The 20,935-nt window shown below is 40.4% G+C and overlaps 1 protein-coding gene across 33 annotated transcripts in view; it reads right to left on the bottom strand.

Moving 5' to 3' along the window:
* Positions 1-20,935, bottom strand: part of RBFOX1 (RNA binding fox-1 homolog 1) — a 2,483,553-nt gene that overhangs the window by 32,754 nt on the left and 2,429,864 nt on the right. For 28 of the 33 annotated variants that reach the window (XM_019012245.4, XM_019012254.4, XM_055365246.2 and 25 more), the window contains 2 exons: positions 15,494-15,533; positions 3,640-3,704 (listed from right to left, as the gene is read on the bottom strand). In XM_019012245.4, the coding sequence (XP_018867790.1) occupies positions 3,640-3,704; positions 15,494-15,533 (105 nt within the window). Of the gene's footprint in view, positions 1-3,639; positions 3,705-8,856; positions 8,900-15,493; positions 15,534-20,935 lie in introns of all 33 variants that reach the window. The other 5 variants (XM_063699486.1, XM_055365220.2, XM_055365240.2 and 2 more) reach the window with 1 other exon arrangement.

Here is a 20,935-nt window from a genome sequence, read left to right as displayed (position 1 = left end):
CGGTCTGCTTCTAGCTACTTTCAGCCCTGACGTGGAGGGACATTTTCATGCACTGATCATTAGGAAATGTTAGAGTGTTAGCAAGCAGGACAAGCATGACAAATGTCTGTCTGTCTGGGGAGATAACACTTTCATCAAAGCTATGTACACATCACATTTTCCCAAATATTTGTGGCACAGTTGATCAAACAGGGAATCTTTTCCACCCCCTCCGCACCTCCCAGTTTGGCTGCTTCAAGATGCAACAACAACCAAGTCATAATACACAAACCATGAGCCAATCAATAAAGAGAAGCCTGCCCCCAGGCTTAATTCAAGCAAGCCATTCATCAAGCTGATGTGATGGACCTGTCCAATCCAGAACGTATCACAGACACATCAGCAACACCAAGTGGCATGCAATGACCGGATGACCAAAGGACCCTCTGCCATGCTTCAGTTGGTTCAAGCTCAGGAAACGCTCTCCTTTGAAAGTTCAGACAGTTGGCTTTGCATAAATCAAAGTGAGATTAGAAATAAAGATTTGGTGAAGGTCAAGTGCTTTACCAAATGTTTCCTAAATGCCAAGAAAAGATGTTCACCTATTCCCGTCAAATTTGTCAATGAGACTATAAAATTACCTAGTCCAGTCAGGTCTTTTTCTTTTGGGGAAATCTCTGCCCACACCAGATGGTCTTCATTCTGGAGGTCAACATTCAGAGACTCTCAGGTTGCTCCGAGATAATCAGCATGTGATCATTTAACCAAGAAGATGATGGGCAGGGAGTTGCAAGGTGCCCATTAAGGACCTTCTGGACAGTCCTGAGGTTACTGGAGTTCAATATTTTTCAAAGGTCCCTGAATCTTTAATTTGATGAGGGCTTAATTTGTGCTGATAAAAGGTAAAATCCTACCAACTGGGGACATCAAACTTCTTTTGCTTTCAAGATGTCTGAAGGGTGAATCTCATGATTACAGGGAAAGTTTGTTGCTGTTTCTCTTTTGATCAACTGGCAACCAGTGAGCATTACCAAAACATTCTCAATGCCTGCTGATTTTACTTCCTATTTTTGAAGAAGTTTTTCTGTTAAGTTTTTCTTTATCTTGCCTGTCTTCTACAGAAGAGGAACTAAGCTTCCATCACTACTGATTCTATGCTGTGATGATATAAAAATAATTGGTTACACAATTGCTACTTCTGAGAGAAATTATAGGTACTTGGCATCTTTAATCTAGATTCAAAAGCTATTCTGATAATTTCACATTTTCCCCTAAATGTGTCTTCTATAAAAAGGTATTCTTTCTCAATATCTGCTTATTACAGATAAAAGTAGCACCATTTAATAGACATTTTTAAACATCAGAAATACAACTTTAAAGATTGCTTTCTGTCCATTTACTTATTAATTAATTTACTTCAATGAATAATACCATATGTGGCAAGTGTCTTGCTTATGATAAAGTTAAATAGGGATAGTTATCAATTTCCACAGCAACCAAGAAGACCAAATGTGCAAATTTCTCTAATGAACAACAAGAGGCCAATTATATGGACAACAGTATCAGTTAGTTGGTTTCTTCAACTGAAACTATGGTACTAAAGTTGGAATTGCAGTTATTAAAGATTTACCAATCCAAGAACAAGGGCAATCTTTCAGTGGGCCATTTTGCCAATCAGAAATCTGAATAATATCAAAATAACAGATTTTACATGTATGGTGTTCCAAAATGCAGAAATTTAAAAATGTTGAGATGAATGCAAGTAGAGATGGCCAGAATCTCAGGTAATTCTAATAGCATTAAATATTGTTAATTGTTTAAATGTCTAGACCAGTCTTATTGAAGGAGTCAATTTAAATTATGTCTTTGTAATTAACCTTTTTTTTTTCAACTTGGGGATAGATGCACTTATACTGAAAAGCAAGATAAATCAAATCTGTTTAAGATTCTTATAATTATACAGCAGGCTAGAGTTACTGTGATTATAATTATATACAAAGTGGGTGTTTGAGAATTTAGCATCTAGAGATATTTTCATAAAAAATAATTAAGGGTTGCAGCTGAACCACATTACAATTGATACTTTGTGAATCTTCAGTGCAGAATTTAATAACATTAGGCCTTTTCCTTTGTAGAATGATCTTGAGTATTTCAAGACTGTCATCATTTTTATTAGTCTTATTGACCCTCTCTACTTTCCTAATCCAGTGTCAAAATGTGTTGAAGATAACAACTTACATGAAACACATTTTGCATCTTGGCAACTGATTACTCGGTAAATGTATAATTTATGTATTGAGAACCTTGCCTTGACAATTGTCTGCATTTCTCTGAAGGCCCCCTACAGCCTTGAGAACTTGTTATGGCTGCTTATAAGAAAATAATACCTGCATAGAACCAGATAGCAGATCTCAACTCCATCTTGCCAAAGAGCCATTTGTTACAAGTGTATGCGTGGGGTTTTCAAAATGCAGCTTTTAGGGTTCAGGGATTTATTCTGCTTTATTATATTGCAAGAATTCTGTAGCTACAATTAGCTAACAGCACGTCTCGTGAGAAATGGAATGGAACTGCAGAGAAAGCACACCACAGCAAACCGAGGTAGGAACTACATCACAACAGGCCAGGTAGGAGGACCAGAGGCTGCTGACACTTCCCATTCAGGAGTCAAATACATCGCCTGCTTACCTGTCTGACCCAGCATGCCCCAGCCACACATGCAAATTGTTATCATTGTTTTATTCGTGAAACATATTTTTAAAATAAAAGACTCATTACCAAAATAAGCACCCTCAATGACATTTGTGCATGCAGAGCATCTGAACATTCACATTTATGTCCTCAGAAAACAGAGCCAAGGAGTTGCATTCAATATGAAAACACACACTTGCCTTTTCAAGGCAACCATACAAAAGTAGCTACGGCTTGCTGTTTCAGGAACCAACTCATCTGTTCAGCCTGGGTGATAGAAACCCCTGATTTCCTCCCCACCCCCGCAACCTGCCCATCCATTCTGACTTCTGCATTCCTCAAACACACTGTGTTCCTTCCACTGCCTGCCTTAACATGTGGTGTACATTACAAATAAAAGTTGGCTTATGTTTGTAGGATTGGACACTGGGCATTGCTAGAAAGAATGAATCTCCTTATGAACGCCAGGGACACTCTCCCTCTCCTTTATTTTGAATTGTAATAATGCAACGGAGGGAATGATTTATTGGGTATAAGACCTTGTAAAAAGGAAAGGGGCTTGAAGTTGAAGTAAACCTTGTAGGATCATGGTCTGTTTTTCTTCCTATGAGTTAGATGAAACCGCGGTCTTATGTAGAAGACCATAAGAAGGTTGTACGGTGTGTGTGTGTGTGTATGTGTATGTGAGCAAGGTGTGTTGTCACAGAAATTAAGAGATGTGAAAAACTACACAAGGACCAAGGCTATCATTTTCTTTGTGTCTCAGCAGAGAGAGTAGTTTAGAATAGGCTGAAGCATTTGCCCTCTCTCTATGGGGACTTGAGTTCACGTTCACCATGGGACCTAACTTTTGGGGTGCTACCTCCCCCAGCAGTCATGCAGTTTCACCAAGACCATACAAGAATCTCCTCTCCCATCAACTAAGTTAATTTACAAGTAGTTGTCAAGCACAAGAAGGATGACCCTTACCTGTCACTGTAGGCAGCGGCAGTGGCAGGGGTAGGCTGGGCGTAGCGGTATGCAGCATAACCACCCTAAAACACAAGGAGAAATGTGACTCAGGAATGCAGCGGAGCCCAATGCAGGGATGCCCAGTGGCAAGACCACACCAGAGCAGCAGTTACCCAAATCTACTGAGCTAAAGTTGAGGTTAATGAAAGCTTAGTATCAAAGCGAAAATACAAAAACACCCTGGAGAAACAAGGGGTGGAATACCAACCCCAGCTGGATGTTAAAGGTTAGCGGTCATAAGCACATCCCAAAAGAAGAGCCTAGAGGCCCTTGGAAGAAAATGTACCTAAATGTTAATGGCGATTGTCTTGGGGTGGAGAGGATTATGGGGAATTATTTAAACACTCTTTATACTTTGCTGAACTTTCCAGATTTTCAAAATTGGTTCTGCTTTACCTTTATCAGATATTAACTTTTATTCAAACAATTCTTATTTTCTTATAAAGTTAAGTGAATGCTTTCCTGTCTTTTATATTTATTAAATCACCCTTTGATTGAAAGTTTATTAGTAATCTCTTACCTATCTGGTTGTCTAACCACTAATGTTATTGAAGAATGTCTTTAGCTGTCTAAATGTTACACAATTATTACAAAAATGACTGAACATTTCTTTTTGGCCAAAGATATCACATGGTTATGTATCATGCTGCTTCAGACGGAGAATTTGTTTGGTGTGGAAAATATGATAGTCTTCTAATTTGTAAATAACATCATTAACAGAAAAAATCTGAAAAGAAAAAATAATTAACATTTAGTTGTATGTACCAGTAATTGCAATTGTTCAATTAAGCAAAGAGGACGAGCAAATAGGCATATTCAAAAGGAATTGTGTTCAGTGGAGCGTTGATGATCAAACTGTGAATATAACAGAGCTTCTTGCTCAGTGGACCACAATGATACATCAACCAGTGTACAATGAACTCAGCACAGTTAAACAGGATCCAGTGTCCACTGATAACACAGGACCATTCAGGTTCTAATTAGAACACACAGTCCCATAATCCTCTGTTCTCACCATCACCATAAAGGGGCAACTCAGGACAAAGTAGTGAGTGAGAAGGTATGCAAGAGCAGAATCATGAGAGGGAAGGTAGGTTCATGGCATTTGGCTTCATGAAACTAAATACGATAAGACATAGATGAAGCAGGGAAGCTACAAAAAGCCTCTTTCAAGATGTAGGTACACGGGTCTCAATTTCTTTCTGCCTCTTTCCTGCACAGTTAACTTTCAGAGTAAATATGCTATCATTTGCACAGCAATTCAAAGAAACGAGTTTATCTTTTAAAGTTTATTCTTTGGATCAGTCCTGGAGAAGACACATCGAAAACATCCTGCCACATAATCACCAATAATTTAGAACCAGTTTTTTTTTTTCTTTTTTGTTTCCCTTAAAGAGGTAATGGAAGTTAACCACAACAAAAAGAGGTTTTAGCCAGATGCCACCTGGTGTTCCAAATACTATGTTCTCCAATTAGGAATGGGGAACTCATTAAATGTGCTGAGGAGTTATAAAACCAAAGCAGTTATAACAGCACTGAGTTCAACAGAGTGAAGGACTAAAGAGAAATCGGGTCACCAGGTTTATGGAGCCATTTTTCTGTATAGCTTGTTCATCTTCTTGGCTTTCATGAAGTTCACAGAAAGATACAGGTGTGCAGGTACATACATTAAACTTAATGAGGTAGAGAGGGGCTAGAACTGGCTAGCTGATTTCCAGCAGACATTAGCTGCAACAGGCTTAAAGTTTTGAGTGGAGAGAATGTGTGTGGTATGTATGCGTTTCTCTCTGGAACAAGAAAAAGTATTTGCAGCAATCAGATGCCATGTGAATCATGATTTGGTGACTGAAATTGGTCCCACCAAAGATGTCTAGCAACATCCTATTTGGAAGCCTCTTGGTTTGAACTTTGCATATCCTGCACCTTCTGCCTTAGTTTCAGTCAATGGAAGAAGGTAGCAAGTCTGATAAATGGGAAGAATTGCTGCGGTGCAAACAACTAAATGAACCACACTGACTAGTAGTTTATGTATAGTAGAAACATCAAATGCAGGTGTGTACACCTGGGAATCCTCTGCACAGCAAATGTGGTCATCTATGAAGGTCTCAAAATGACCTCTACTCTGTTTGCATATGACTTGGCCAGTTAAAGAAAATGTGTGTTTCTAGACAAGACGGGCACAAGTCGTCAATGTTCTGACATTATTTATGACTTTATTATCTAGAAATTTGCTTGTGAGTACTCCTGATTCAAGGGTTAGGATCACAATTTCCTTAACTGTCCAGAGCCAGTGGAGAGATTTTAAACCTTGATCAGTGGTCTCATTGCTGTGCAGTAGACCACTTGGAGATGAATGTTCTGTATCTGTGCTGTCCAACAGAGTAACTACTTCTAGTAAATGACTACTGAACTCTTGAAAGGTAACTAGTGCAATGAACTGATTTTTAAGTTTACTTTTCAGTTAATTTGAATTTAAACTTAAATAGCCACATGGGGACTGGTGGCTGAAGGATTGGACAATACCAGCCTAAATGATCCCTGAAACATGTAATAATTAGGGAAAAAGGGATTAGGGTGGTTTTATCTCTCCTCTATCTTTACTGCATAGTCTTCCTTTGTTATTTTTCTTCTGTATGCAATTCATACTAGGGAAATAAGAGTTGTGTATTAACTCAGTATATGTGTACATACACTATAAAATATAAATTGCTTTACATACAAAAAATACAAATTGCTTTAATTTGCCTAACAGGTGACTTGAATCAATTTTATTGCTCTGTATTTTGCAGCTCACTGAGCATATCCAGAACTTCTTCAAGGTTCCACAGTGATGTCTGTAAAAGGAACACTCACTTTCAATTGCTGTCACCAGACTATGTTCATGTTGAACCTGGTCTTCCGAGATCATATGACAAAAACGTGTCATTGACAATCAAATTTTTCCCACCACCAAACCAAAGGAACAAGGCATGACAAACACAAAATAGTTCTACACTCCCATTCATGAAACATTTATTTCTTCACAGGATGGGCAGCAAAATATAAATGTAACCTTATATAAAAATTTCAAATTATCATTGTGGATCTTGTTGCCACCACCACCAAATGAGTGAGGCTGTCAAAGTGACCCACTCATGGGGACTGAGAAGTTTCCTTTGTTAGCAAAACCTCTAGAGGTCCTTTGAGGTAGTTACCCATTAAGCACCTCAAATGATGCTCCAATGAAGCATTTTATTCTCTTATTACTACTAGAGATGGGGTCTCACTATGTTGCCTAGGCTGCTCTCAAACTCCGGGGATCAAGCGATCCTCCCAATTCAGCCTCCCAAAGTGCTGGGATTACAGGTGTAAGCTGCTGTGCCTAGCTAATAAAGCAGTTTCAAAATTATGCTTGTGGGGTATTAATGGTGGCAAGGAAAGGAAAGTTTCCACAACCAAACTGGTTTGGCAGATGCTCAGTTAAATTCAACTGGTTACTCTGTTTGTGGAACTCCTTGGGACAATATTCATGAACATTGAGGGACCTCCAAGGCATCTCAGAGAATTTGAGGCTTAAATCAAAGTTTTCACTTTAGATCACTTTTGAAAATAAATGTTCTACTGGCCAAACAGTGAAATAGGGGAGGGGAAACCTGTGTGTGCTAGGGAGACGTGGGCGTCGGTAGGACTGTAACATGTACGTGTTACGCATACTTCCTTCAGCTGGAGTGCATAGGAAAGTAAATCAGCTTAACTAGGGGTAAAGGCTCCCTTTATGATGAAAATATGCAAGGGTCAAGTCTCACTTGGTGCAAAACAGGTGTGCTGGTATATATACATACAACTTAAATCTTATTTACTATATAATACTTATAAGAACATTTTAAAATGAAAAATTTATCTCCCTAATTTATCTATATGTTCTTTTTTTTTTTTTTTTTTTGAGATGGAGTCTTCTCTGTCACCCAGGCTGGAGTACAATGGCGCAATCTCTGTCTCCCAGGTTCAAGCGATTCTCCTGCCTCAGCCTCCCGAGTAGCTGGGACTGCAGGCATGCACCACCACGCCTGGCTAACTTGTATTTTTAGTAGAGATGCAGTTTTGATACGTAGGCCAGGCTGGTCTTGAACCCCTGGCCTCAAGCAATCTGCCTGCCTTAGGTCTCCCAAAGTATGGGGATTACAGGTGTGACCCACCACACCTGGCCACATCCATCTATTTTTGAAGGGTGGCAGTTGGGAGGTCCAGTTCTCTTGAAATGTGACAGTGAAAGTTCATCTCAGGAATTTTAACCATACTTCCCTTTACTAGGTCAAAGTACCTCTTTCTCACATTCAGGTTTTAATTAAAACTCAATCAATTCTCAAGGTTTACAAAAAGTACTTTCTTAATTCACTCATAATACTGAAGAAAAAAGGGAATTGCAGCGATAGGGAAAGTAATGTCCTAAAACTCTCACTGATCATCCTCAGTTTGACATTCATCTTATTTGACAGTTTCAATGTGGGTAATAGACCAAATTTGGAGACTCTAGGCCAGCCACATTCCAATGAATATGTTGACTTTTTTTCTTCCTACAAATTTGTTCAGTTGGTGGTTGCTTTAGCAGTGAGAAATAGGTTTAAAAGCTATAACAATAGGCGTGAAATAAATTTCTGATCAGCTCTACTAAGACCAGGGAGGGTTATGTTAGATGTCAGGTATGCTGGCCCTTAATGTTGCATATGAGATTCTTGATTTAACCCCATTCCAGTTCACTCTGGGAACCTACTAAAAAATTATCCAGACAATTGGTTCAATTAGAACCTTGAATTATTTTCACTGGATTTATACTGATTGAGTCCAGATAGCTTTTAAACTAAAAAATTAACAGCCAAGCCAGACCAGCATTTGACGCACTCAGGATCTAACAAAGCTCATGGCTGAGGCCAGCTAACAGCAGTCAGTCATGGAAACAGCACCCATATTTGGAACAAACTGCCACAACACAGTCAGTGGATATACTGATAGATACAGGGACAGTAGCCACCTCACCTCTATTCTAGGAGATTTCATATTGAAACTGGAAAATTCAGTGAAGTCTTTCCTCCTATGTTAGAGAACTATTCCCCTCCCCAGAATTATCTTGTTAGTAAGGATTTCACAGCAAACCCACAATCATAGTGATGAGTTTCTCCACCAGTCGGGATTTCATACCTGCAGCAATTTATTGCCATACACAGGCTCTTGATACACTACTCTATAAGGAAACAGAAATGTAATGTTTTCAATGCAAAAATGAAATAAATAAAAGAGAATGCATAAGTCAGACAAATTCCAGAGCAATTCATTTACAAGTTTGCTTCTCTCTTACTTCACCAAGCCTTGGGACTGGCCCACCAAGCTGAAAGGGGCACCGGGCATGGACAAACATTTTTAGTTGCAAATCTCTGTAATGGAGAGTATCAAGGTGGAGATGGGGATCAAACCACTTTGTGTTATAACTTGTGTTTATTTCTAAAGAAGAAAAAGATAATTTCATGGCTTCTTGCCTCTTAAAGCATATTCCAACAGTCCAAATTAACTATTTCACATTTATCTCTTTATCTCATGATTGGAATTTTCTGGAATATCTAAGGATTTAAGATGAATGCCTTATTATTGAAGTAGTTAAGAAAACAGCACAGTAGCAACCATAACTGCATAAATGCCTTTACTTGTTAAATTAATTTCAACTAACAGCAAAATTGCAGTTCATGAATTCATGAATCACATTGAAGCTACAATGGCTACTTTTAATACTTTCAGACTAGAGAACTGTGAGTATATATGAGTGTGTGCGTGTGTGTAAACTAGTGTTAATATACATATGAAAACGCTATCATTTCATACAAATCTAGCACTGGCAAGGAAGGTCTCTGTAGAATCCTTGTACGGACTAGGATGCAGTTTTTCGACATAAGAGTCATTCATGGTCAAGATTAGTCTTCCATGTGCGTGGTCACAGTTTGAAATAAAATTCTCCAATTCTACGGCAGACACTGAGATGGCTGAACATTTGAAGAGACTGAGGGATGTACCCTATAAAGGCGTGTGTATACTTTTTCCTACATAGCCTGCCTTTCCAGTTTAAATTTGCTTCCTTATGTTAAAAGTCTAAGCTTATGGAGTGATGCCTGATAACATTCTTGTTCCTCTGTCTCCTTTCTCTCCTAGTTCACTGCTTATTTGAATATTTCCAGTACAAATATTATTCTCAGTGGTCTACCCACCCCATTATGCTCTTCTCTCCCTCTTCCTTTCCCATCTTTCACCGTAGTTTTCAAATTCTGCTCAACTAGGGCAATGACTTGAGTTTGTGGGCTCAGGGCTTAACCATTAAACTCAGTAGTCAAATCATGTGGGCTCAAGGCCCAGTGTCTGAAGATTTTGGGACAAATTATTCTTTTTTTCTGGAAAAAAATGTTTCCTGTTGGCCACACGTGGTGGCTGACACCTGTAATCCTAGCACTTTGGGAGGCCAAGGCAGGTGGATCACTTGAGGTCGGAAGTTCGAGACCAGCCTGGCCAACATGGTGAAACCCCGTCTCTACTAAGGATCCAAAAATTAGGCAGGCGTCGTGGTGCATGCATGTAGTCTCAGCTATCTGGGAGGCTAAGGCAGGAGAATTGCTTGAACCTGGGAGGCAGAGGTTGCAGTGAGCTGAGATCATGCTACTGCACTCCACCCTGGGTGATACAGGGAGGCTCTGTCTCCAAAAAAAGTTTCTCTTCTGGAACAACAGAAAAATAGAGGTAAGATTCCTTGTTTCAAGGGCTGTGGTAAGGAGAGATGAGGTAATACAGGTAAAACACTCAACATCTTTTCTCTCCCATTGCAAACACAGCATTCGCCTGATTTCTTGGTGGACTGAGGTCTCCACTATGGTGACTGGGGACGGCAAGTCAAATGCCAATCCTCAGCCACCTCACACTGAAAGCAAGGTCTCAGGAAGAAAGACTAGGAGTTTTTATTTAAAGAATTCCTACTTTCCAGCTTTACATGTTCCCAAAGCTACTGACACATCTCATTCCTGAGTTTAAACATCAGTGAAATGAGGATACCTCTTTGTTTTAAAACATATGGGTGGCAGAGTGACAAGAATTCAGAAATAATTGTGTTTAGCCATGGTGTTAACCAGAAACTTGTTATACAGAATTTAGGAATGGTATAAAAATGCACTGGAATCTCAAGACATATTTGCTAGGTGGCCCTCATGGTTGTGTCTAATGTTAGGACGCTTAGGATGTTCTTAATAAAAAGGACAAGGTTAACATTTATATTCTATATCCTCTCACTCTTTCTCTCTGCACTTACCATTGTCACACCCCACTATGTTATTCCAGTTTCTATCCATTTGTCAATTCTTTTTAACAGTTCATTATAATTTCTTTCTCTCCCTCTTTTCATTTGTAATATTAATAGTTATCTTTTGATCAAATACTATACTTTTTGGTCTCTTTCTGAGAAGGTCAACCAACAAATGTCTTGGTTCAGTTAAGCAATGCTTGTTTTCCACTCCTTGGTTAACTTCTAGCCTCATAAAACCTATAGCTTCAGGGGTCAGGCATGGTGGGTCACACCTGTAATCCCACCACTTTGGGAGGCCAAGGCAGGTGGATCTCTTGAAGTCAGGAGTTTGAGACCAGCCTGGCCAACATGGCGAAACCCCATCTCTACTAAAATACATGGATTAGCTGGGCATGGTGGCGAGTGCCTGTAATCCCAGTTACTCAGGAGGCTGAGGTTGAAGAGTCCCTTGAATCCTGGAAGCGGAGGTTGCAAGTGAGCTGAGATCATGCTACTGTGCTCCAGCCTGGGCGACAGAGCGAGATTCCATCTCAAAAAAAAAAACAAACTATAGCTTTACTTCCAAGTATGAGAGGCTGTATAGGTCTAAGAACCTTAGTCCTTGCATTGCCACTCTGTATAAACTCTACCATTTAGTTTGCTTAACTTGATCCACTTTTTAATTAAAATGAATTTGTTTAAAGGTGCACTACTAAGCAATAATAGTGAACATATCAAAAGATTTGATATGTTTCATTATGAAAATTAAATTCCTATCTTTTTATACAAAAGTGTGTGTGTGTTCTGTTCTCAGGTAGAAGGGACTCAGATAAAGATCATTCCTATCCTCCTTTCTCAGACAACCCCCACGTCCCCTCCGATGAGTAGCCAACCACACTGTGCCTGAACCTCTCCACTGTGGCTAGAGGCAGTGGGTTTCCTGCAGGGCTCAGCTCCTGAATAGGATGAAGGCTTTGTCTTTGCACTCTGCCCAAACGAGCTGCCCTGGTTTTTTCCCTTCGTGTCTGGCTCACAGCATTTCATAACAAGTCTACTCCCTTTGGCCATTTCAGGACATCTGTGATCATCTGTCCCTCTCTGTTCAATCCTCTTTCCTCTGAAAACTTTGAGAAGGAGGTCATTTGAGAGAAGAGGTTGTGGCTTGCCAGTTACAGGGATCACGCAGGTCTTTCAATGACTATGTGCTTTGGCAGAACTAAAAAATGCCCGAGGGCTCCAACCTCAGGTGGTAGGCATGGAAAGACCTTGAAGAACAAAGGACAGGGGAGGGGAGAGAGCAGGGTACCTAGAAAAGCCCAGTAGTTCTGGGATGCAAGCTGTTGAGTTGTTGACCTGCTTTGATATACTTTCAGGATGGAGAACATTTTGAGCAGGAAGAATCTGACAGTATCCTCGTTTGTCTTCCTTAGCAGTGACCGAAGCTAGAAACTGACTATCCAATAAACTTAAAAAGAAGAGGTTTATGGCTTGGTGCAGTGGCTCACGTCTGTAATCCTAGCACTTTGGGAGACCGAGGCGGATGGATCACTTGAGGTCAGGAGTTCCAGACCACCCTGGCCAACATGGTGAAATCTGGTCTTTACTAAAAATACAAAAATTAGCCAGGGGTGGTGGTAGGCGCCTGTAATCCCAGCTACTCAGGAAGCTGAGGCAGGAGAATTGCTTCCAGGGGGCAGAGGTTGCAGAAAGCTGAGATCGCAGCACTGCACTCCAGCCTGGGCGACACAGTGAGACTGTCTCAAAAAATATAATAATAACAAAAAGAGATTTAAATCTATTAGAGGTATCTGATGTGTCTAACCTATATACCGGGGCCGCTCAGAATTGCCCTAAACCTATTTATTGTGTACCGTTTTTAACGAGATTGAAGGAGTAAGCCAAAATCTTTCTTTAAAGTAGAACCTCATATGATAAAGTAGAACCTCATATGACTTTCTAAGAATCTGCTTAACCATCATCTCTTTTAAAAACGAAGCTTGGGGATATTTCCACTCATCAGAACATGCTGGTATCTCAAGGGAGGTAGGGTAGTGGCTTTAAAAAGCACATTCAAGATTGTGATATATTTCTAGCTAGGATGAATCTTGTTCTGTATATTCTGTGGTGCAGAACATAATTTATATTTCTTAAACTCATGGTCATCAAAGACCTCTTGTTCTGCTGCTGAGCTGGGCAGTGGCGCAGGCTAGTTTCCTGCTGTCCAATATACACACAGATGCACACCAGCAGCAATATGTTAAAGTCATCATCAGACACAGCAAAATATTCAGGAAGGTCTACAAGATTCTAGAGACTGTTAGAGATAGGACAGAAACATGTGCTGGGTAAACAAATCTCTAAATTCATATTGCAGGAACTTTTTCTGCCACCTGATTGCATATGGGATGCTTCCCCACTGAAAAATCTTACTGTCATTATAATATAAAGAGTGGGGAAAATGATAATTTCTGGCTGGGGGTCGTGGCCTGAAAAGTCAGAGAAAGGGCAGTTTTATGAACAAACATATCAGACAACTTAGGACTGGAAGAAACTCTGTCCTTGAAGCTCACCCTGATGCTTCCCGAGCTGCACCCAGTGGGCTTGGCCCAAACATGATGAATGTGTGAGAGACAAAATCTCCTAAAGGAACTAGAAAAGCACAAAGGGACACTTCTGTGGCTTTCTTCCCTAAATAAACTTTCTTTTTCCTCTCTAGTCAAGTGGTTGGCATATTTCCTTCTTCTAACTTTGTTTTTTTCTCTAGTTGCATTGCTCTGTGGATTTTCTGATGCAGCGACATGCCCCAATCGATACAGACACACACTCGCACTCACTTAAATGAGTCCCTTCTTTTTCCTTATTTGTGGGAGCTCCACAGACCCTGCCTTCAGGCAGCCTCTCCTTCCTGCTACTCAAGAATCTGAGGCCAAGAAGACACCAATTTGATATCTGCATAAGACACCACACATTAATGATTCAATAAATTATTGTCAGTTTGAAGAAACTGAGGCGTGAAGAGGTGGACACTCACTAAATGATTGTGAAATATTTTTAACTAAACTCAGGAAAATCTGCATTTTTTTTTTTCTTGGGTAGGTGTTGCTGGAGATAGGTTCCATTTTGGTGGATTTTTTAAAAAAGCATTTCTCTATCCCTTGTCTATTCCCTTTCATTTCTAAAGCCCTAAATTCTGCGATGCCAACTACCATTCTGGCTCCTTCCATCTGCAATAATCTACCCATGGGCTGCATGAAGTCGAGAGCCAGGACTGGTGATTGGGTTTAGCAGGTGCCTGAGGATATGAATGGGCTTCAGACCGCTCAGCCCCAGCCTGCCTCATAATTTAAAATCTGAAAGTCTGAAAAAAGAGGACATGAGACAGAAAAGCTTAAGTTCCACAAAAAAGAAGAAAATTGATCACTGAGTGAATTAGGACATATGGGTTGTTCACTCATTTTATTATGGGGGAAAAATACTAACCCACAGATTATAGTGAATATACTTGATGCAATAGTAGAACTCAACTAAGTCTATCACTGATGGAGATAAATACTATATCTCAAAATTGCAATGATTTGAAATTCAAAAGGAATAAAATAATCAGTGTCTTATTCATCTTCTAGTACATGATATCAATTTCATCAGAAATATGATTTTTCTGCTATCTAGTCTGTAAAACAAATATAATCCCATTGAGATCTTTTGTAATAAAAATTGTGATTTAGGGAATATCTCCCAACACTGCCTACTTATTCAAAATTGTGTTTACTCCAAGTCATTTTCATATCATCAATGCTCATATCATAATGTCGGAGAATAACTACCTCTAGATGAACATAGTTAAATTCTTGTTCTCATAATGAGAAATAGCCTACTCTTTTCTAAAAATAAACTTCATGTGTTACTATTTAGCAAGCAATTTTAAGTCAGGTAATTTTAAGTCAGGTAATTGGGGGAAATGGAATAAAAGGTTAAAGAAAATGGGGCCTCAATGTTCAATTTGACATACATTTTAAGATAATTAGGAGATGTTTAGGGCTAAACTTGTCCATGTCTAGAGAGAGAAAGAGTGTTCCTAAGGCTACTGTGATATTTTAGGGAAAACATCAAAAATATCAGCCATGAAAATATCTTTTAACCCTCTGCAGCTGGTGACTACAGCTGTTATCCTAAATATTATACTAAAAACAAAGAACATATTGAGAACCCGAGAGACAATTTCTTTGTGGGTGAAGTGGGGTCTTTAGTTGGCATGAAAGAAATGCCACCTTCTTGGGGGAATTGCATTCGTTCTGAAGTTGATCGAGGGGTAGGGGTTAATTCCACCCCACTAAACAGCCAGTGATGTCTGCCACAAATTCAAGAGCAGAAGGCTTTCTGTCCTGCAAGACAAACCACTGAATTATTTCCTACAGACCAAGGAGAGAAACTCAACTACACCAAGTAGAGAAATTCACAGCAAACTTGTAAAAAGAATGACTCCAGGAGGAAACGGGGACGGCATGCACGTGAATGAATACTTACATAAATGTCTGCACCATAAAATCCATCCTGGTAAACAACACTGCAAGGGTGCACACACAAAGAGAAACATCCATATTAGTGCATTTCCCATGCAGACACACCAACCCCTGCACTGGCGAGGTTAGTCTGGTCACAAGATCCAAAACACAGGAACCGAGGATCGTTTTCACATTGATTAAGGAGGTTGGAGACAACGGCAGTTGAGCAAACCGAGAAAATTAGGCCGGGCTTTGGTGTTGGCCCAGAATTAGGATGTGGTGGTGGCAGTGTGCTAGGTCCCAAACTTCCCACTCTCTCAGGAGTGGGTACAGAAAGGCACGACTTTGAAATGCAAAGAGGACCGAGATTTAAGTGGCCCAGACAGACATGAGCATCTTAACAAGTCAGAGTTGGCAATCAAACCACATAACCCCCTACCCCACAGAATAAAAACCCAAAACATCTATTTAAAAATAGGATTGTAAAGGTCGACACACAGATTGCAGCATTCTCAATATGGGCTAGAGCTGAATGGCCTTAGGTGAGCTGGACAACACATATGGTTTCAAAAATTTTCTTCTATATTCTTTCACATTGTATTATATTTGGTAATTGCACGTGCATTATTTTATGGTAAATGGAGAATATCTCTAATTGTATTGGAGAATATCTCTAATTGTATGTGGGTGAGCATGGGTACATGTGCAAGAATGTGTTTTGTGTGCAGCCATGTCTTCATGTGTACAAGTGCATTGTGTGCATATTTGTGTGTGTTAATATGGACAAGTGTAGGAATGCATGTTTGTATTTGTCTATAGTGTATACATGTATGTTAAAATGTATATATGCATGTGTATACTTATTTATATGTATTTGTGTACTTATATGTACAAGGGTATATACATGTGAATATCTGCATGTTCACATAAATTATATCTAGCCTAAACGAAGACCCACACCTTGATTGAACAAGCCCAATCTGATAGCGCTCTCTGATTGCCACCCATATAGTGACCATCCCAGAAAGAAAAGACTTCAGAGAGCTGGGGACAGGGGTTAGGGAATGATTCCCCAGAAGCTTTTTGGTATGCTTTGAGTAAAACAACCAGGAAAAGAAGCTCTTAGCTACGTGGTCGTGAGAAACTGATTTATATTTCCTAAGCATGAAAATGAGTTTAACGAGAATCATATGTAGCCTTCACAGGTTTTTGTAAGGATCACAAGGCATCTTGCATATGAAGCTGTTTCTAAATGCCTATTTTTAAAAGGATCGTAGTTATTTACAATCTTCCCCAATACCTTCCCATGATGTTTCTAGATGACTTATGATTCCCGCAAAGGACCAATGAGCCCCACCATTGAATGAAGCTGAGGTTCTAATAGAAACACAACTTTAATACCAAAGGATTCCAGCAGGTTTCTGTAGCAGAATGAACCCACATGTAAGCAAAGCGTATTGAGCCAAGGGAAGGCATTTTACAACACACACACACAGTACTGACACACACACGCAGCTGTGACACTGGTTTGCTGGAGAACACTCTAGTGTGCTTCTTAGAGTATTTCGGAGTCGATTGACTAAACTCCAAGTACCATTGTCCTTCAAAATGTGGCAGGGATTTCGCACACTAAGGAGGTTGGTAGGAATAGCTTTCAGCTGTTGTTCATATTTGATCCGGGAGGGCTACAGTTCACAAGAGCACTTGTGAAGTGGCATGAAGCCCTAATCCAAGATGCTGAGGTGTGCATCGTCCTGAGCTATGCTTTGAATTCTTTTTCAACATTTCCAACATAGAGAATGTTGGTTGGGGGGTCAGAAGGCAGAGTCACCCTCTGCCAACAGGACTTGGAACAGGTCTGATGAAAGAGAGGGAGCAACAAATATTTAGTTTGGGTCCCAAACCACAGGACTGATCACTTAGCCATATCAAAACCGCTCCATCCCATTCGTTCATGCTGCCATGCCCTTGCACGTGCAATGCCTTGTGCTGGCAATGCCCTTTATTCCAGTATCCTCATCCAAAAGCAGTGAGATGACCATTCAAGAGCCAAGTTAGATGGGAAGCACATGGGCATCTGAGTCAGACTGCAGCATCCTCAATCAACAGTGCATTGCCTTTGGACATATTACTTGAGACATTTGAACCTCACTTACTCATCTGTTAAAAAGGGAAAATAGGTAAGTGCCTACCTCAAGGAAGGGTTTCGTAAGATAATGCTTGCAAAGGGATGGGTGGCATCATCCTTAACACTGTAGCTCTAGCAAGGTCACCATGTCTGAGACCCGGTGCCCACCTGCAGCTGGGTGACTTCCCATTATGAACACCAGCATCATTTTTCAGACTCTTATCAGAGCCACTCGTCAATTTCTGCCTCACATTAAAGGTCTGTGTGCACGTGACTCATTGCACCTTAAAAGCTACACCCTGTGGCTTAACTAACATTCTATCTCAGTTCCTGACACACTGCTTGTTACCTAGAAGATGGACAATAACTGGGTGAATAGGTTCATATTTTCGAGGGAAGGGTGGGCATGAGAAGGTGTCAGAAGGAGATTGAGTCGTTGCTTTACCAACTCCAGGTAGAATTCAATAATGGGTTGGGAGGAGTCTCAGGTTTGTCTCTGATTTGGCTATTCAGTATCAGCGGCTGTTGTCAATGGAAGAGAAATATGATTAACAGACTCGAACCTGAATTAGGAGACCAGGGCAAGAGACTAGACAGCAGTCTAGAAGTAAACAATGTATTTTTCACCAGATATGAAACATACCTTTAAATATGGAAAATAATGACTTCTAAACAGCTCAATGGTGGAACCTCATCTGTCTCTGATCTTCTGTAAATGATGGAGAGAAGAACTCATCCCAGGCCTTGGAGGCTGTCCCAACGGGGCACATGACATGGGTGTGGGCCAAGAGTTGGGGTTCTTTGATATGGCTGAGGCTGAGCTCTGGCCAAGAAACTGATCCCTTCTTTCATTAAGACAAGTTGTTATGCACCATGGCCAGTTTTGTGCCTCCATGTCAAGCCTATTTGTACCAACATTGCCCAGAGGTGAGGAAAGAACATGCCGGGATGTTTGCTCTTAGGAGTCTCTGCTCAGTAGGGTAACCTGATTGCCATGCTTTGTCCTCCACTGTGGGCTATGGAAAGTTACTTGGGGGATGCTGACATCCTACATTGATGAAACACCGAACCAAAGAAGAACTAGACTAGCTTTCTCATTGTGAAAAGCTCAGACAAGCCAAATACATACTATTTCTCTATGACTGAAAGGTTTCCTGTACCCCAACAACTATGCCAAGGCAGGAAGACCGAAGAAGCAAGCCCCCTCAGTAAACCTGCCCTCCCAGAGTGTACAGGGAGTGGGACACACAGTCACAAATCATGCATGAAACTGTAGAATCACAGCTGGGATAGATACTGCAGGAGACAGCAACAGAGGTGCCCTGAATGTGGAACGGAAGGAGGCAGGGCCAGCAGCAGAGACGAGAGAGGCTAAGCAAATGGCACAGAAACCTCAAAGCCTTGGCTCGGTAGAGAGGAGTGAAGTGCTATCAAGGCAAAGGGTGGTGGGGTGAGGGTACTGCAAGGCAAGACCTATGGCTGGAAGACCCACGCTCTGGCCTCTTGGAGGGCTGGGGGGAAACGTATAAGCATTAGGGTCTAAATATGGTGGCTTCACAACAAAAAGATGATTGTAGCTGCCATTATAAACCCCATCATGAAGGGATTACTTGTTTTCAAAGTGCACATGTATTGGAGAGAAATGGAAAGGACGAGTGATCTATCTTTACGATAACTCTAAAAAATGTGGAAGCAATGTAGCCATCCTCACTGGCAGTGTGAAACAAAGCCATGTAATGGGAAGCCAATTTTACCAAAACATTGTTTTTCTCCCTAACAGTAACAGCACGAGCACCATTACTCCCACTACTCACATTTGCAGAACACTTACCATGGATCAGTCCCTAGTCTAGGCTTTCTGTGCTCATGATCCCACTCAGTCCTTAGAATACCCCTATGAGATGGACAATATGATCATCGCCTCTGTAGACATGTAAAAACTGAAAGAGAGTTGGGTATTGTCTGAGCTGAGATTTGAGCCCAGGGAGTCCGGCTCCACAGTGCAAACTCTTAAGTACTATGGCAGGCAGTGGTGGTCAAACTTGAATGTGTAGCAGAATCACCTGGAGGACTTTTGAAACACAGATGGCTGGGCCCCATGCCCAGCCAACAGGTTCTGATTGAATAGATCCGGATGACAGCATCTAAGAGCTTACATTTCTAACAAGTTAACAGATGATGCTGATGCTATTGGTCCCAGGAATATGAGAATCATGGCTCTATGCAACACCATCCTCCAAGTGTTATTTTACTTTACATTTGAGACAAAACTGAAGGTCAGCCTCCTAGGTCATATTCTAATGGAGGAGCTGGTTACAGGAAAGTTCTCATCACAAAGCCTCATGCTAGTTTCCAAAAATGTATCCAAATAATTTTTAAAGCCTCATCAAACAGCTGCACTTAAAATATAAGATATGCAGGGAAAGAGGCACAGGGATCCATGTCTGCGGTGCAGCTATAGATAAATTAACCACGGAACAGTTAGGAGAGAAGGGAGTTACCACTGCGCACTAAACAGGTGCAGTCATATTTCAATGCAGAGATGGTCCGTCTAGCCATGCAAAGGTAATTGTATTGTTTGTCAATCACATTGGGACTCAATATGCTTTTGCAAGGACATAAGGCAAATGCACATCTTATTTTCTTAGAAAAGTAATACCAGTAGTTAAATATTTGAATGAATGCAAGCAGGGAGTGACTGCACTATAGAAAATTAGTTTACTTTAAAAAAAAAAGTATAAAATGCCCAAACTATACAATCTGCTCGTGTAATATAATATATACCAGCCACAAGTATATTCTTATAGAAAAGGCTGTTTACATTTGTTCTACCCTGAGGCCCCTTCCAACTAGAAAATAAACTTTTTAACGTGTTCAAATACCACTATTTTTTAATGGATATTGGGGGGATCAGAAACTCGCTGGCATTTGTATAGAATTTGGGTGTGTGTGTGCTGTTTGTACGTATTTTCCTAGAGAATTTTTAATCAGATTATTAAAGGCATCTGTGAAAATGTCTTTTCACATTCTCCCCTCCAAAAAAAGGCTTTAAAGACCACTTATTCATGATGTTTGTCTATAAGTTCATGCTATTCAGAGGCTGTTTGGATTACATTTTAAAACTAGCAAATAAGAAGTCACACTTTATAAAAAGAATTCTGCAAAGGAAGCTTGTCCAAACTGCAGCCCAAAGGCTGCATGTGGCCCAGGACAGCTTTGAATGCAGCCCCAACACAAATTCATTAACTTTCTTAAAACATTATGAGATTCTTTTTTTTTCTTCTTTTGCTCATCAGCTGTAGTTAGTGTATGTGTATCTTATGTGTGGCCCAAGTC

This window comes from Gorilla gorilla, chromosome 18 (assembly GCF_029281585.2).
Source record: "Gorilla gorilla gorilla isolate KB3781 chromosome 18, NHGRI_mGorGor1-v2.1_pri, whole genome shotgun sequence".
Classification (NCBI taxonomy): Eukaryota; Metazoa; Chordata; class Mammalia; order Primates; family Hominidae; genus Gorilla; species Gorilla gorilla.
The sequence above is the reverse complement of the archived record's forward strand: the minus strand, read 5'-3'. Positions and strand labels throughout refer to the sequence as shown.